The following is a 17,227-nucleotide window of genomic DNA, read 5'->3' as shown; positions in this document are numbered from 1 at the left end:
GATTTTTTTTTGCATATTTCTGTAGTCTTTAAAAATAACATACAAAAATTTCAAATAAATATTTTACCGCTATTAGCATAATAAACTATTACAGCAATTAACTACATAAATAAAGTTATCTTTAAACACGTTCAAAATTTTTTTTTGTTTAATTTTGTATGTTTTTTTGTACGATGACCTTCCAGTTTTTCGATCGTATAAAAATGTAATTTTGGCGGGAAAAAAATTAACAAATTTTTGAGCAAAATTAATATTAAAATTAATAATAATAGTAATAAAAAGAAAATAACTAGACCTAGACCTGTGACAATTCGCATTGTCAACGTGCGCAACGTCAAATGTGCGCCAGTTATAAAATTTAAAGTTAGTCAAGGACAAAAAATGTAAGATCGACATTTAATTTTTTTATGGTCTGCTTCTTTTTGTTTATTTTCTCTGCCTCTGCCCTGCACCGCCACTTCAAAACAATAATTCCAATTAAAAGATCAAAAGGCTGAAAATCCTCTCGAAATCCTCATGGTGGCACCACCAACGACTTAATTAAAACCAACGGAAGTAGTTAAGGTTTGTTTGAGTACGTAATTATTTTTCATTGATGCACTTGTTCCTAAACATAGTGGGGGCGTAACTCTTACCACCACTCTGCCTCACCACCACGCTCAGTAACTCTTCTGTCACTCAAGTAGGACAACGTTGCGTGCGCGCATATTTTGAAAATTTCACGCTAAACTCGCACTCTACGAACAATTTTCGGTGTAAACCGTCATGTTTACGTGATTTGTGAAAATGAAAGTGTTGTGGCTCTGTCTGGTACTGGGACTCGAACGGATTACGGCCAATTTGGACGATTTGGATGTTGAAGTGAAGTACCAGTGCATGCAGCACTGCCCTTTACAAGTAATATTTTTTTATTTTTCTCATGGGGCGAATGTCTGATGTGATTTGTCTGTAATTCCACACCAGACATGAACTCTTAGAAGTGTTCACTGCGTTTGTAGTTTTTCGCGTGTTTTTAAAGAATGGGTCCTATAGCGCAACCCTGCAGCACCCCTCAGCTAATCATTAGCTTAATTATTGACCATTGACCACCGCCGAATTAACAACATCACGCTTCGTCTGGATCACTTATTATCAGTCACTTTTTTATACAGTTACATCAACATAACAAAAGTTGAGACTGATGGTTATCTCAACTGACGCCTGCTATTCTTAGTTGTTGATGTTGAACGGTGGAGAATTTTCGGCGCCAAACAAACCCGCTTTATTTTGATAAATTTGCAATAAAAATCCACTGAAATGATAACCAAAAGAACCGTTGCTTTGGAAGGATCAGTGTAACTTAATCCTGAATGGACACTGTCTGTCTTGAGAACAAGTGGTTTGAAGTTAATCTGACACTTTGGTTCATCTTGCCGACATTTGTGGAAGATCTCTTAATGAGTTGTGACGGCACTTGACTTTCAACCCTTCAGGAATTTTACATGTTGTAATTAAGGAATTTGATGATCTTTCGTCTTAATAGAATGAGACGAAAAAAGGGTCACATTGCTTTCAAATTCTTTAGAAGATAAAAGTAAATAACATAAATATCGTTGATAATGAAATGTTGTTGAATAACGAGTTCTCACTGTACTGTAGTTACAATCTCCGCAACTTTGCAGAAACGACATATATTATCGTTTCCCAAGCAATTTTTTTTTCAGTCTTTATTCGTTTTTTTTCTTAATTTTGTGAGTACATTCTCAACAGTCTCAAAAAATAAGGAAACTTTGTTATATTATTTTTATTCTATGTATTATATAACCTTGCGTAGTCGAGGTTTGCACATTAATTTTTCCTTTTTCATTAAATTCTTTGATCTTATAGATTTTAGGAAGTTATTACCTATTCAAATCGAAGCATAGTCAAAGGTTACAATTTAAATCGTTTCAAAATTTTTGCAAAGCAAAATTAATTTAAACCCATTCCTTTCCACAATATGATTTTTTTTAAAGGAAAAGTTTGGCAATGCTACTCAAGCTTTTCTAATAAAATTTTACATTCGGCAGTCTCCGTAACTAAGCAACTAATTCTTAGGCGTTTTTTTTTCATCAGAGATAAACAAAAGTGTAGCTGAGGTTTGCATTTTAATTTTTTCATTTTTTACCGGAATTGTGATTATTTTTTTAATGCAAAACCCTGTATATTTTATTTTTGAACTGCCTGTAAAATTTAAACTATGTTTTAATGACTAATTGCAAGTTTTGATTTTTTAAATATAAATGAGAAATATTTTTAGAGAAAAAGCACAAGACGGGTTCTAATTTTCGTGATGCAAAAACGAGAAAAAAGTGCGTATTTTAGGGTTAGCTCCTATGACCAAAATTTATTTTAAAAAGGCTTAATTTTAACAGAGAAGCGATTTTTATTTTTTTCTAGTTATTATTTATTTTTTTTATTTATTTTAGTAGGTAACTGCATTTTGATACTATAAAAAATAGAACTAAATACATAAAATGCGTCTTATGGAATAACATAAGGAATATCATTAAATAAACTTATTCAGATTCGGCCTAAAAGTTATGTACATTATAGCATTGTTTTTTACTTCGTACTGATGCTTTAGGAACCTTCCTAAAGCACTGTTTTTGAGTTGGTACTCATGTCGATTGCTTGTCAAAACGATGAGATAAACGCAATTTTATGTCAGATGACAATTGAATGACGTTTCATCAACTTAACCGTTCTAGAAAAATATCCCAAGCTTCGAAGCTTGGTAATGATAAAAAAAACATTAAAATAATGCCTCAACAGCAAAAATAATGTACAAAACACGTTTCTTAAGACACTTTAGGGACGCGAGCGTCAAAACCCATGTCTTATGAAACTTGTATGTTAATATACTTTTTTTTGATTTGGTGCTTTAATAGTTACATTTCAGTATTGTTTTCTAATATTTTTTTCCGACACTTTTAGAGACTCCTGTGAGTTAATACTTCTGTCAATTGTTGTCATATCTAAGAGTGATCCACTAATGTTATTTGTTGACAGTTGACACTTCACCAACTAAACTGTTCTAGGAAAATGTCCTTAAATGGAAACTTTAAAATACATATTAAAAAACGGTAAAATAATAATGATAACACACGTTTTATAGGACAGTTTGACTCACTACTTGTCACTTCTGAATCTTGATAAAAACTGGTAGTTTTCTAGATTTCGAGCTCTACTCTGCGAATCCAGCCCAGAAAACGACCAAATTGTACGAAAAATGGTCATTTAGCATCGAAATAAGCGGATTTCTCTACAAATTTTGCAGATTTTGTGAAGATTTCTGCTGTTTTCTCGCGATAAAGCGGTTAAATCTAGATAAAAACTGGTAGTTTTGTAGATTGCGAGCTCTACTCTGCGAATCTAACCCAGAAAACGGCCAGAATGTATGTTATAGACACGTGCGCCAAAATACATGTCTTATAATGAAACTAGAATTTTAATACGCCATTCCTCACTTTTGGTGCCGGAAAACACAATTTTTTTTTTTCGCAAAACTGAGAAAAAGCACGTCTGATCATAATTTCGTATAAAATCCCCAATAATTTAATTCAGCTGAATTTAGGATAAAGTGTCGTCGGTATAGGAGAAAACGTGTTGGCACTCTCAGGGATTAACGTCTGGGGTTTTAGACATGTCAGAAATATAAAATCATTTTAATCCCTTGCTGCTTATTTTTAATTTCTAATTTAAATAAAAATGAACGAGACTATCAATATTTTATGGTGGATGTTTTGTACCATAAAATACCACCCATTTATCGTCCAGGATAAGAAACTATTTACTTTTTTAATTACCGTTCCGTGTCAGTAATTATTGTGCTTATCACAAAACTTCTGTAAAATGTACAATTAGCAACACCTGTTTTTTTTCAATTTCACATGCTCCCTTTTACTTCACCTATTCACAAAACAGTGACAATTCCTCGTAACAACCTCTAAGCGCTACTATTACTCTACTTGTTGATTTGCTTTGGCCATTACATTGTTACGTTAATTATGTTACTTTTGTTAAGGGGTTGACTCCATAATTGAACTCTTCCGGGACACTTGTTGATTATAATGTAAAATTAACACAAATTTCAATAGCACCCTTACTCTGTTAGTACGTTAGAAGCATTAAAATGCACATAATTAGTCAAAGCGAGTAGTTTTTCGATCGGATTTGGGAATTTCAGGGTGTGTGATTTTTTAACGGAAGAGGTGGGTCGAGGAAGTATGTCTTGGCTAGTCAGGTGTAAAGAGACGAGAGACAGGTGCCAAGAATGTGCAGGTTACCCTTTCAACGGACTTGACAGGGGGAGGTTGTTAATTTTCGCGTCCTGTTTAGTATTTTTTATAAGTTGGTGGCTCTGTTATTGATTGACAATCGACAGTCCTACATTTTGAAAGTTTCCACCAATTGATAGCATGATTGCGGAATAGCTGGTGCCAGAATAACAAGTTATTGAGGATATTTGGCTCTTAATCTATTTCGCGTCACAATGTTTTATTGTATTTTCTCTAACTTTCAATGACTTTATTGTCTTAATTGGTCACCCAAAACCAAACATTTCAATTTTGGTTATCGTCTACGATAATGTAACAATTTTAGCGAACTAATGACCGGTGGTCCTAGAAATTTCGCGCCTTCACAACGACAGCAATTAATCATGATACAATGAACCCTGAGATGATATTGGTGTTTGTCACCTAAAAACCCCGACACTTGCCCCATTATTTGTCAAAAATACCCATAAATTTGTACAAACATGTGATTACTCTAAATTATCGTTTTTTTCGAAATGTACCATCTTCAGGGAGGTCGGCGCCCCATCATGGGCGCTCACTAAATCTTATCTAACATAATAATTATAGCAATGGAGTCATGATAGCAAGCGCGAGGGTCAAGCTACAAAACAGATAGTTTAAGAAAAAGGTAATTAATTTCTAATCGAACAACAATTTATTTCACATATCGAATTTTTATGTTTTAATTGTCGTGTCCCCAGTTATAATTATGTAAACACGCTGCCACACACGAAGGTATTTGCAATTGGCTAAATTGCTTGATGCCACAACAAAAAGATGTCTGCGCTCCCAATAAAATCAATTAGCTTGATTGCCTTAATTTCTGCAAACATGTGGAGATACACTGCATTTCAAAAAAAATGAACCACCCTGAAAGAGTTGACGTAGAACGTTCAAAGGGTTTTCCTCTTGCTAGCTCCTCCATATGGGTCTGACTATTGCATTTGGTCAACCCACACGTCTACCAATTTTTTGAAGTGTTAAACTGTCCTCGATCATGGCAATATTTTGACCTCGTTTAAAAGGCTTAAGAAGTTAAGAAAATATGGGGGAAACGGGAGTTTAATGATCCCCCTAAGGTCTTTAGCACCATAGCTACAAAACTTTTATATTGATAAATTTACCACTTATGCAGGAGCTTTGACGACTAATGTACTACAAGTCCGCCTAAAATTTATTTGTTTTAAGACGTCAAATTTGGACGTTCTATGTTTTCTCCTTCAGGGTGGTTCATTTTTTTTGAAACGCAGTGTATTTCTCCAAGATCAAAGTAATTTTCCGTGTAATTACCAATGATTAATTAATAGTTTTGTGTGTTGTTTTACTGGCTAAAAGCGCGTATTTTCCTTTCAGAATCGGACGGATGCCGGTCATTACGACTACGCCTGTGACTACGGATGTAATATCAACCAGGTAAGTCTCAACGGTTCTTCTTTCAACCGTATCAAGTGCTTCCTTATGTCTCATTCATCACAAAATATTAATCACAACACTACTGGCCTAGAGGAAACTGCATCGTATGCGAACATACAATGAGATCAGTCACCACATATCCGCTTCCGTTTTCGAATTGTCCAGTGTCAAACGAATTAAGTGGATACCTGAGCCACATCCCATAATTTGAACAAAAAAAGTCCTGCGGCAGATTCGGGATACTCTTTGGACTCTCGTTGCCACCCAAACATTGTTTCCCATTCTATTCCACAATTTCGCAATTTGTTATCTTCGCTGATCACGCTTATAAATATCGCGTATTTTGGCGAAAATTTCGATAACCGGCTAATTATACATGATATCTTTGCGATTTCAAACGTTCGTTCAAAAGAAATAGTTCCTCTAAACAAAGTGAGAACAAAAGTGAGCAGCTAATGGAACCACGAAAATAAAAACTAAATATTAATGGCAACTGGAGGAGCCATCATTATCAACGGAGGCGCTGTAGGTCATTTAAGGTCGATCTTCGTCTGACCCGCAAACTTAAAAACGTCAATCTTCCTTGATACAAACATTACATTTAAATTGATTAAGCAGACGCGTGCTCAAAAAAAATGGACCCTTAAGAGGAAGAGAGCGAAGGAATGATAATTGGGGGGATAATACAATAAACATTCCACGAAACTCAGCTGCTGAATTAACGCAAATTGGCAGTATAATTAACATCTTTTTAACTAAAAAGTTAGGCACCCTCTTCGCCGCTGCCAATTTGCCGAGGAATGTTCAGTGTCGCTTTTTGGCCGTGCCCCAATTTGCTAATTGAATAGTATTAGTTTATGACATAAGTATTTGAAAATAGTCGTAGTTGCAAGTAGGCGTTAAGCGTGTCTCGTTCACTTAAGAACTGTTAGATTGAATTATGGACCACAATGGCCGCGAAGTGTCCTCGGCCAATGTGTTTACGGCCATTCATGCCGCATCACAATTAACCATCATTGACCTTTCCACTTTATTTCATTAAAACTCGGCGTTTTTCTAGATTCCAATACTTTGCTTCGCCAGCTGCAACAGATTTAACGAAAAAAATCGTGAGAGCAAATTCTTTGTTTAGACGGTACCCCCATAATTTGGCGCTTAACAGTTCATAAATTCGAGCATGTGTTTGGGGAGGACACTGATCCGATTCACCCTTAACGAGCCGCGTTATCTCCAGAACCAATATAAATATCAATTTCTGTAATAAAAAAACAATTTTCATAGTCTCTCGATTGCTTAATTGAAAGATTATGGATCGTTAAAATGAATATTTACTTTCGAGTTGTTTTGATTTGAGATGTAAGCAATTTTGGTTGATGGTTTCTAACGTCTGGCGCCACTTCACTTTACCCTATCGAAGGGTGGAGTGCACAACCATGAACTACTTAAAACAGAAGCAGTTAGTAAACAAGAAAGAATGTTGTTTACATGCCTTTACGAGAGTTAGGTGTAAGAGACTGATAACTGGCGGTTTAAAAATATCCAAGAATAAATAAGTCTTTTAATAAATATTAATAATAACAAAACGAGCCATCATTAAGTTTTAATTCGAAGGGCGCTGAACGAATACAACAACCTGCTTGATGACACTGATTATTGACTTAATGAGGAAGTGGGGAATTAGGTAACCCGTCTACTTTAAAGTCTTTTAGAGACTACCATCACTTTGTTGGGACAAAGGGACGTTTTAGCCTTGTGGGTTTAATTAATTTTGACGAGAAATGGAGGCACTCAACGTCACCGACGCGACGCTTTCTTTCCTCATGTCTTTTTTTTTTATTTTCACTCCTTTGTTGAAGGGAGGTAAATATCATTAATACAGGTGCTCTAAAATTCACGCGAAATAACATACAGCAAGAGAGAATTCATTAAAAACGATAATTTTTCTTAAAAAATTAATCCTTTTCTTCAAGTCATTGCTCTTTGGTAACAACAACTGATTTATTTAAGAAATCTGTAGATAAAACTAAGAAAAAATTGTGTTGGATTACATTTGCCACAATTGGTTCTAGTTACAAAAATTTCGAGTTAAAGAAAAACTATAGAAAAAATGAAAATTTTGTTGAAGTACATAATCCGTTATTAAAATACAAATGTTGATTCGTACAATTTTTTTCATAAAATTGTTTTTTAAAGAATTATAAATGTAGTCAGTAGCATAGTCATAGCAAAAAAATTTCAATATTTCAAACGCATTTTTCACTTGTAAATGTAAATTTTCAAAATCTACATTATTTCGAGTTGCAATTTTTATAATTTTCTGAAATTTTTGTTAAAGATCTGATTTTGACCTGATTTTTTAGGATATTCGTCTTTTTGCTCTTAGAAATTTGTTGTCTGGCTCAATCCTTCTAGTGGAATATCACTTACCAAAAGCAGATTTTCAAAAAAAAATCTGAATAGTTTTTTCGGTAACATCGGAGCTCCATATGGCGGATACGATTCTTACACAACCCATAAAATCAATTTTGGGCATCTTGTTGCAAGTTTGGTAGCTATCTAACACTTGATAAAATTCTAGATTTATGGTGACATCAACTTTAGAAGTTTCAGGAAAGTACCACAATATCAGCTTTTACAAACTAATTCTAAGAAAATTTTCGAGTTATGGAAGTTTACAAATCGTAAACTATATAAAATAAATTTCGGGCTGTAGAAAAATTCGAGTAATAGAAGTTCGAGTTATAGAAGTTCGACTGTATTACCTAATAATCCGTTACAAATTTCTTTAAAAAAATACATTTTTTTATTAGACTGAATTATTTTTATCATTTTTGATTGATTTCCAGTTGTCAACACCTATATAAACGTTAAATTCGCCCTATGTAACCAAAGAGGTGTGTTTTTTGAGGATGATGTGGAAAAAACGGTACTCAATACTAGAGATATTTTGTTTTCTTATATGTCAATAATTATGCCATTCATTTAATAATTTATTCAGTGCCAATAGCCATTGTTTCAAATGTTTTCCACTTACATATACAATTTTATGCAACAAAACTTGACTTTCTTCTAAATTTAACTTGCATTTCCTCCGTGGGAACCGGTCACTCCATGCACATTTTGTTTTGATCCATACAAACTAATTACTGCATCCGCTCTGAAATATTAAAAAGTGTCACACGCCTATCGACTCTAATTCGTTTGCACTGACACCAATAGTCCAATCTTGACACAACACATATCCGGTCACCAACATCCTCCTCTATTACTAAAATTTGCCATTTTTCCAGTGCGACAAAGGCTGCAAACTATGGCGCGAAGCTCTGAACTCATCGTGCCAAAAAGTCTGCGTAAGTACCTTAAAACTCTATCTTACAAAAGCCACTGGAGAGCGTTTTCAGAATGGTCCCATGGATCGGCTGACTCCGAAGGAACTGTACTGTGTGATGGGTTGCAACGATGCCATGACCAAGTACTTTTCCCAGCTCAAATCAAAGCTTCAGATTCCACCAGCTCCTGCACTAGTTGCAGATTCGCTCAACGCCACCTCTTTGAAGCTCGAGTGGAATTTTCCGGAGGCGAAAAGAGTTGGACTTAGCCAACACGTACAATGGAAGTACGAGGAGTTGACTGCCACGTGGCACTACTGTCGGAATGCCACGTGGAGTCACGACGATGCGGTTGTCTTGGTGGAAAATCTGCAACCGTACACAAAATACAGAGTAAGTTTTCTTAACATCCAAGCAGTAGTAACGTGTTTTTTGCAGTTCCGGATCGTGTTGATTCTGGGGCACCAGGAGAACGTGATCGTGTCTAATCCCAGCGTAGTCATAAGTACGCTTCCTTCAGGAATCCCGGTTTCTCCTCCAAGTAGTGTACGAGTGGCTCCCATTGATTCCACACGTATTAGTGTGAGCTGGGAACCTGGCCCTTTCCCGCACGGCCCTCTCCTTTCCTATGTGCTCCAGATTACCGATAATCAACCAGATGCAGTGGTACCTCCGGAAGTCAAGGTGTGACTTGTTGCAGTTTGCTTCTATTCGCTTTGTAGTGATTTGAACTGTACTGCTCACTCCTTCTGCTCCTTCTGTGTTTAAATTTATCTGTTGTACTAACAAGCACGAACTCTTTTGGGCACCTGCTTTAAACTCGCTTCACTCTTAGTTACTGTAGGTGTTTAATCGCTTCTTTAATAAAAACTTAATTTAGGATATTCCCGCTGAAAGCAACTTCTACATGTTTCGAAACTTGAGACCTTCGCGGAACTACACAATCGCCATTAAAATGCGGAATGGAGTTGGTTCCGGACCTTCAGCCAAAGTTACTGTTTCCACCCCTTCAGAACCTTTAGGTACCATTTATTAATAGTCTGATTTCTTCACCATTGAGTTTTTTAGCTAAAGACACTCAACAACCTGTTTTGATCCTCGGTACTGAGCACGGAGTCATCAAACAAGGCACGAATATTTTAGACGAACCGGAAGTACTGCACAGTACCTTGATGATCATCAAAGGGATAGCGATCCACATTAGCAAGAAGTTGATTTTTATATCAGACTCTGGAGGACACGTCACTAAAATGCCGTTGTCTGAAAACTTTTCCCACAACAATGCCACCGCAATTCTGACTCCTTTTCATATAAATTTTACTCCGTTGGAACTGTCTGTTGACTGGTTGAACAACCAGTTATATATTCTGGGGGAGGTGAAGGGGCAACAGCAAAGGGTTTGGCAGATTGCACGGTGTGATCTGGATGGAAGAGGTCTAACTGTTGCGGTGGCGGGCTTGCGAACGGAGCCCTACAACATCGAAGTGGATCCATACAATGGGTAAACAGTACTGTTGGTATGAAGATGGTACTAAATTCTTCGGGTTGCAGGTATTTATTTTGGGGCATCCACGACCATGGTGCTGGTATCTACAGACTAGACATCTCGGATATTAGCAACGGGATCAAGCATGACGTGCGACCGGTTCTTATCCTCCAGGACCCAAATCTTGGCGCTTTTACAGTGGACCACACCAACTTCCGGTTGTTTGTAGCCGACGAGAAGCACAAAACCATCAACGCTGTGTCTTTGGACGGGTAGAAATTTAGTTTTTCTCGAATCAGTGCTAATTTTTAATTTCCAGCAAAGAGATCATCAACGTGCGCCCCAACGTCATCACTTCCAAGCTCAAAAAAGTCGTCTCTTTAGCCACCGCCCACAAGAAGTTTTACTGGACCGACGGTGATGACATCTTCTTCGAAGAGTATCACAACTCCGACTACTTCCATAACTCGTACCCGGACCTCTCTGCGCGGTCCTACAAGAAAGTTATTATAAATCTCACAAGTTCGCAGCCTATTCCTAGTCCCGTGAATCCCCCAACTAACGTGCAGGCCATCTTTGGGAGCAGTGTGGCTAAAGCGACTTGGCAACCTCCTCATCTTCTGGGAATCCAAGGAAAGGGAGCGTGGCAAAATTGGTCGTATGAGGTCGCAATCAAAGAAGTGAACGCTGGAGAGTTCGTTTTTCACAAAACTGTCAACACCACGTCGTATAAAATCTCAGGGTTGAAAGAAAACACAGAATATGTGATCAAAGTTGCGGCTTATACGAAGTCCGGGAAGGGGCCGTGGTCGGGGGAGTTCCACGGAGTGACGCTGAGTAGTGAAAGAAATCCGGTTATTTACTGGTCCGCGGCGAAAGGACTGTTAAAATCGGATGCAACTGGAGAGAATGTGGAGACTCTCATTCATAAAACACGAATGAGGAATTTTTTCTTCGTGGACATGACGTGGTACAGAGATTTGGTTTATTTGGTCACCAATGATTCCCATGTGTATTGGTACAACACGAGGAGTCACAAGCAGGCTCAGTTATCAGACGTTGACTCCGTGGGAAGCATCGCCCTGGACTGGATAGGAATGAAACTCTACTGGTCAAATCCCAAGAGACAAATGGTGGGTTTTCTTCATCGTCATTTCACCCAATAATCGAATTTTTGTTTAGATAATCCGTGGCAACTTGAATGGAACTCAGCAAGAACCTCTACCCATTTTAACCCTCGCCAAAGAACTTAACATTGACTCAGTCAAAGCGTACCTCTACTGGTCCACTGGTTTCGCGGTACGTTGCGCCCATCTAAACGGAGACAACGCCATAGAGTACCACCCAGTACCATTATTCTCCGGGCGACAAGTCATGGGTCTAACCCTCGACATCAACAATAAATTTGTTTATTGGATCGTGCGCGGTTCTGAAGGCTCCAATCTCTTCCGCGCTCCAATGGCTGGGTACTCGTCCGACAAAATCGTCGCGGAAAAAATCTCAAGTCTTCAGAAACCAAACATGCAGGGACCTTTGTGTTACTTTCACAAGCGTCTGTTGTGGCTGCAAGACGATAAAAACGCGGCCATTAGTGATCTGCAAGGGAAGAACATTGCTACAATTAGTGGGAAGAGTATGTCGGATCTCAGCTTGGTTTACGTGGTGGATTCTTCGTTGCATGTCGTACCAGGTATAGTCTACAATTCGACGTGTACCTCTCTGATTAGCTATTGATTTGTAGAGAATACAAGTGAACCAATCGTGGTGATCCCTGATACGATTAACCGGAGCTCCGTGCGTGTGATTGGTTCATCACAGTCATTTAATGTCACGTGGGACCCGGTAACCAACGTGAACTACGGCGAGGTGTTTTATGAAGTTAGCGTCGTTACGATGGGACAGAGAAGATCAACCAAAAGAAACGATTCTACTGTAATAAAATTAATAACAATTAAGTGGATATTTGATTTTCTTCTTTCAGATGATTACAGTGGAGCCCACAGTGAAGTACTGGCAGCAAGTGGCTCCTTTCACAGAGCTGCACGTTGCGGTCCGCGCGTTTACCTATTGGGGCACGTCTCTCCAAATTCGGGCCAAAGTTAACTCCCCAGCGTCGAATCCTTCAGTTCCTCGAAATCTCCGTGCTTACGTCACTCATGGTAGTAATGTTACTGTGACGCTGCGATGGGACCCTCCATCGCGTCCAAATGGTCTTATTAAAGGCTACAAAGTCCATTGTTGGTTTTTGAACCAAACGGAGCGCGTCGAGGTGTGCGAAGAAGTCACGGAAAGCCTCCAAGTTGTCTTCAAATCTGTTAGACATGATCTCATCTACTATTTCAATGTATGTCTCCACGTAAAATGATAATAAATTGTAAGTTCTTTTCAGGTACAAGCTTACAATGATGTTGATGGCGACTTGTCAACGACGATTTCGGTTAATTCCAGTCGGGAGTTTCCTCTTCCTCGGCTTCTTATCGCGTCCTCTGATTCCATGTTCATCCAAGATATCGATTCTAATAAGAACGAGTCGGTACTCAATGGTACCAATACGGTAGAAATCGGGTACCTGGGGAGAGAATCCAAAGTGTTTTGGATCAACCAGTGGCAAACTCTCATGATGTACAACGTGGAGACGTTAAACAAAACAAAAGTCGTGGATTTGAAGGATACGGTGACTAGTTTAACAGTTGATTGGTTGGAACGGAGTCTCTACTACGCCCAAGCCGTGAACGACAAATCCTGCATTCATAAACTAGACCTCAACTACATCGATCGTGACAAAACCACAATGATTTCCTGCTCCGACGAGAAAATCAATCACCTCGAAGTTAGTCCCTTCACCAGGAAGTTGTACTGGGTGGAAAGCGCGACGATGATGGTTTGCAACACGGATGGCACCAACCGAAGAGAGTTCTTCAAAAGAGACGTCGAATGCGATTGCTTTGGTGGCGCCGTCGAAGACGCTTTCACTCTTGATCATTCCATGGAGACCAAACCCGTGGTAATTTTCATTGATTCTGACACTCAAAACGTCGTTGCGGCGGACAGAGATGGTTGTTCTTGTGATGTTATCGTAACGACGGATCTTCCAGTGGAGCGGATCAAATCCGACTTTGATAATTTGTACTGGACGAGTCATGGGCTTCTGCACGCTCTGAAGAAGAATGACGCCAACGGGAGTGTAGTGACGAAAGACATGAGCATCCAGGATTTTGTGATTTATGGGCAACACGTGCAGCCGTTTCCTCCGAAGGAGTGTTTGAAACCTGAGCAGCGGTATTTTAGTGTGGAGCTCCAACATCGGACCTCCACTTCTTTGACTCTGCGGATGCCGAGGGTGACACCACTCTGTAACCACACATCTATGCCTACTGTAGAGTACCGACTGTTGTACACCCAAAGTGATAATAGCACTTCTTGTTATTCGAATTGCGTGGTGAAGGCCACGTTTGAAGAAGAGTACACTATTAGGAACTTAACTCCTTTCACCAATTACGTGGTGGCCGTCGCGGTGAGTAACTTCTACAGCGATGAAGATGAGGTGGTTCTTGGACCTGGAGTCGTCCTCCAGACAGGAGTTGGAGGTACGTACTTCTTCGTGAGAAGAAACATTATTAATGTACGATTTTTAGCCCCGTCACAGCCCCAGAACGTCACCGCCATTGTCTTGAACCCCACAACCGCCAAAGTGACGTGGTGGCCCCCTCAACAATTCAACGGCGCGACTGTCCATTACGAAATCTACTGGCAAACGGAACGTACTCTTTCTGGAGTTCGCCAAAAAGAACAACCGAATGTAGAACAACAGTTCTCTCCGAATTCCTCCCAACTCACGACTACCATTAACAAGTTGTCGCCCAATGAAACTTTTACCATATGGGTGCGGGCGTATAGTGAAACTAACGAAACTTCCAGTGATAGTGAAAAGGTGCAGATTAGCACGTACCCTGAGCCTAGTGACTTGGTTCTTGTGAACAAGAGTGCGTACGTTTTGTGGTTGAAATGGGAGGTGCATCCTCATGTGAAGAACTTTAGCGTTCAGTTTTCGCCGCTGACGTCACACGAGTGGGAGGATATTGTTGTGGATTCTACCAGTGATGGAGTTGTTATAGTCAAAGAGAATCTTAAGCCTAAGACCCAGTACAAGTTTCGGTTGTGTTTGTATTTTGACAATTATCCGGAGGAGTACTACTGGCCCATGGATTCCCGATTTACTTACGAGACTCTTGGTGAGATGATTTTACCCAAAATTTAGTTTGTATTGACTTTCTTTCGGTAGGAGACAGACCATCACCTCCTGGAGCCCCCAAAATCCAGAACGTCAAACCGAACATTTACAAAATATGGTGGGAAGCGTCTAAAGACAACGGGGCGCCGATAGAACTCTACAAACTTGAAGGCCTCCAACTGCCGAACTACCGAACCAAACGGAGCACCAACAGAACTGCGTTCTTCTACACCGCTCCTTCCATTGAAGAAGAAGAACGAGAATGGCAACCTTTTTACAACGGAACCGAAACATCTTGGATCATCGATGGGCTGAGCGACAAATTCAAGTACGAATTTCGAGCTCTCGCGCTAAACGCTTACGGTTGGAGCGAACCTAGTGAATCAAGTGTTGCTTTCGATTTAAACGAAGCGGCGAAAATGGCAGAGAGACAGAGTCCGATGGCTTTAATTGTTGCAGGAGTTTGTATTCCAGCGTCTATGTGCTTGGTGCTTTTGCTATGTTATTGTTGTCGTAAGTTGCTGACACTTTCACGGAGGTAAAATTGATAAAATCTCTTAATAGGAAAGTGGGGAAAACCGAAGAAAGTCCAAGTAGTTACAATTACGCGCGGACCGGACGTGGAGTTGGCCACCTTAAGAGAGTTACCAAGGAGAGGAATCCACAATACTAACGTTCTCTACGTGCCGACGCAACCAAACAGTGACGAATTAACACTGTTACCACACATCAGACGAGACCAAATCACTCTGATGAAGTTCTTGGGTAGTGGAGCGTTTGGAGAGGTCTTCGAAGGGAAAGCTAAGGGCATTTTCTGCGCCAATAGCGAAACGAAGGTCGCCGTAAAGGTAAAAGATGCTCGTCTCTTAGTTCATTGTCACCAACTTTCGTTGCAGACTTTGCGGAAAGGAGCCACGGATCAAGAGAAAACCGAGTTCCTCCAAGAAGCGCAATTGATGAGCAACTTCAAACACGAGCACATCCTCCAGCTCTTGGGCGTCTGCTTAGACAACGACCCCCATTTCATCATCATGGAGTTGATGCAAGGAGGCGATCTCTTGACGTACTTGCGCTTTTCGAGAAATCCAAACGTGAGTACCAACTCAGTACTAATTTCGTCTCTAATTTAATGTTTTTAGACCGATACTCCGTCTCTTACCCTCATCGAGCTCTTGAAGATGTGCGTGGACGTCGCCAAAGGTTGTCGCTACCTAGAAGAGATGCACTTTGTTCACCGAGATTTAGCTTGTCGCAACTGTTTAGTTTCTTCGAAAGATTCCGATCGGATTGTAAAAATCGGCGATTTTGGTCTCGCTAGAGACATCTACAAGAACGACTACTATAGAAAGGAGGGCGAGGGACTCCTTCCGGTACGTTGGATGGCCCCTGAGTCCCTTGTGGACGGCGTCTTCACAAGCCAATCCGATGTTTGGGCCTTCGGAGTCTTGTTATGGGAGATTATGACTCTGGGACAACAACCGTATCCTGCGCGGAATAATCTGGAGGTTCTCCACTACGTGCGACGTGGAGGTCGTCTTGGAAAACCCACAGATTGTCCAGAGACTTTGTAAGTTAACTTCATCGAACGTTTTCCGGTTTAAGTCTTTTTTCTAGACACAATCTCATGCTGAAGTGCTGGGAGTTCGAAGCGGAGAAACGCCCCACCTTCAAGTACTGTCTCGACATCCTCGAGAGCCTTCATCTTCAGAAACTAAGAAGTCCAACGACGGGAGCTCATGAAGGCCAATACATCAGTACAGTACAAGAATGTAAGTGTTGAGATTTTCGCGTGCATGCGCTTGGTCATAACTCATCGTCCTTGCATGATTACTAAACTCTGAATGCCATGCTTTGCAGATTTTGAAGGTTTTTCCAACGAAGCATATTTTCGAGATGAGAATTATAACACAGGTAATTGCATGCAGAATCGCCTAACTGCTGAACTAGTCGCCGGTTAATATTTTAATGACGTTTTCGGTTTCAGGTGATATTGAAGATGAATCTAATAGAGAGAAGACGCCGTTTTTGGCTTCTGATGCCGCACCGACTATTCCGAAGTATTTGGAGTTGTTGTATGAACCTGAAGCTCCACCGCCTCCAAATGACGGCTATGAGATTCCTAATCAAATGTTGGCGAACAACACAAAACGTAGTTCCTCTGTTGGGTCTTTACCAAACGAAATAACAAGGGTACAAACTAATGGAAACGTGCCAGAAGTTAGAGATAAGAGCGTGAAAATCAACGGGACGATAAACAAGTGTCCGCGACAATAACTGTGCCTTTTTGTAAATATTTATTGTTGTAGTTTATTTATGTTTAAGTTAAGTTTGATCAGTATTTAAGTCACCCAAGTGCCTGAGAACAGTATTGGGAGTGTCTGACACCACAAACTTAGTTAGATTGAATGTAAATATGTAAAGAGATAAAAAGTTCCGTGATTCTTTTAAT

At 39.6% G+C, this 17,227-nt stretch overlaps 1 protein-coding gene across 6 annotated transcripts; it reads left to right on the top strand.

The window, feature by feature from the left end:
- The first annotated feature begins 667 nt into the window (after nucleotides 1-667).
- On the top strand, nucleotides 668-17,211 carry sev (receptor protein-tyrosine kinase sevenless). Of its 6 annotated transcripts, none has more exons than XM_088039150.1 (21): nucleotides 668-897; nucleotides 5,673-5,732; nucleotides 9,023-9,082; nucleotides 9,134-9,454; nucleotides 9,500-9,607; nucleotides 9,942-10,083; nucleotides 10,130-10,562; nucleotides 10,613-10,819; nucleotides 10,867-11,680; nucleotides 11,730-12,237; nucleotides 12,289-12,479; nucleotides 12,529-12,891; nucleotides 12,937-14,134; nucleotides 14,183-14,779; nucleotides 14,830-15,291; nucleotides 15,343-15,626; nucleotides 15,675-15,869; nucleotides 15,918-16,345; nucleotides 16,393-16,547; nucleotides 16,636-16,689; nucleotides 16,763-17,211. In XM_088039150.1, exons 1-21 carry the CDS (start codon nucleotides 787-789, stop codon nucleotides 17,050-17,052), a joined length of 6,981 nt encoding a protein of 2,326 aa, XP_087895276.1. In that variant the 5' UTR covers nucleotides 668-786; the 3' UTR covers nucleotides 17,053-17,211. The 6 variants fall into 6 exon arrangements, with proteins under 6 accessions (XP_087895276.1, XP_087895275.1, XP_087895271.1 ...); XM_088039149.1 differs by having other exon boundaries at nucleotides 9,500-9,643; XM_088039145.1 differs by having other exon boundaries at nucleotides 9,500-9,745.
- The last annotated feature ends 16 nt before the right edge of the window (nucleotides 17,212-17,227 follow it).

The sequence above is a fragment of the Gnatocerus cornutus genome, chromosome 6 (assembly GCF_029298725.1).
Source record: "Gnatocerus cornutus isolate USDA-ARS CGAHR chromosome 6, icGnaCorn1.1, whole genome shotgun sequence".
Classification (NCBI taxonomy): domain Eukaryota; kingdom Metazoa; phylum Arthropoda; class Insecta; order Coleoptera; family Tenebrionidae; genus Gnatocerus; species Gnatocerus cornutus.
The sequence above is the reverse complement of the archived record's forward strand: the minus strand, read 5'-3'. Positions and strand labels throughout refer to the sequence as shown.

Bases quoted from the DNA above. Each gene is read 5' to 3' on its own strand.
- sev (XM_088039145.1), top strand. From the start codon at position 787: ATGAAAGTGTTGTGGCTCTGTCTGGTACTGGGACTCGAACGGATTACG. The intron at 9,083-9,133 runs GTAAGTACCTTA...GAGCGTTTTCAG, and splicing joins CATCGTGCCAAAAAGTCTGC to AATGGTCCCATGGATCGGCT. The intron at 10,084-10,129 runs GTACCATTTATT...TGAGTTTTTTAG, and splicing joins CACCCCTTCAGAACCTTTAG to CTAAAGACACTCAACAACCT.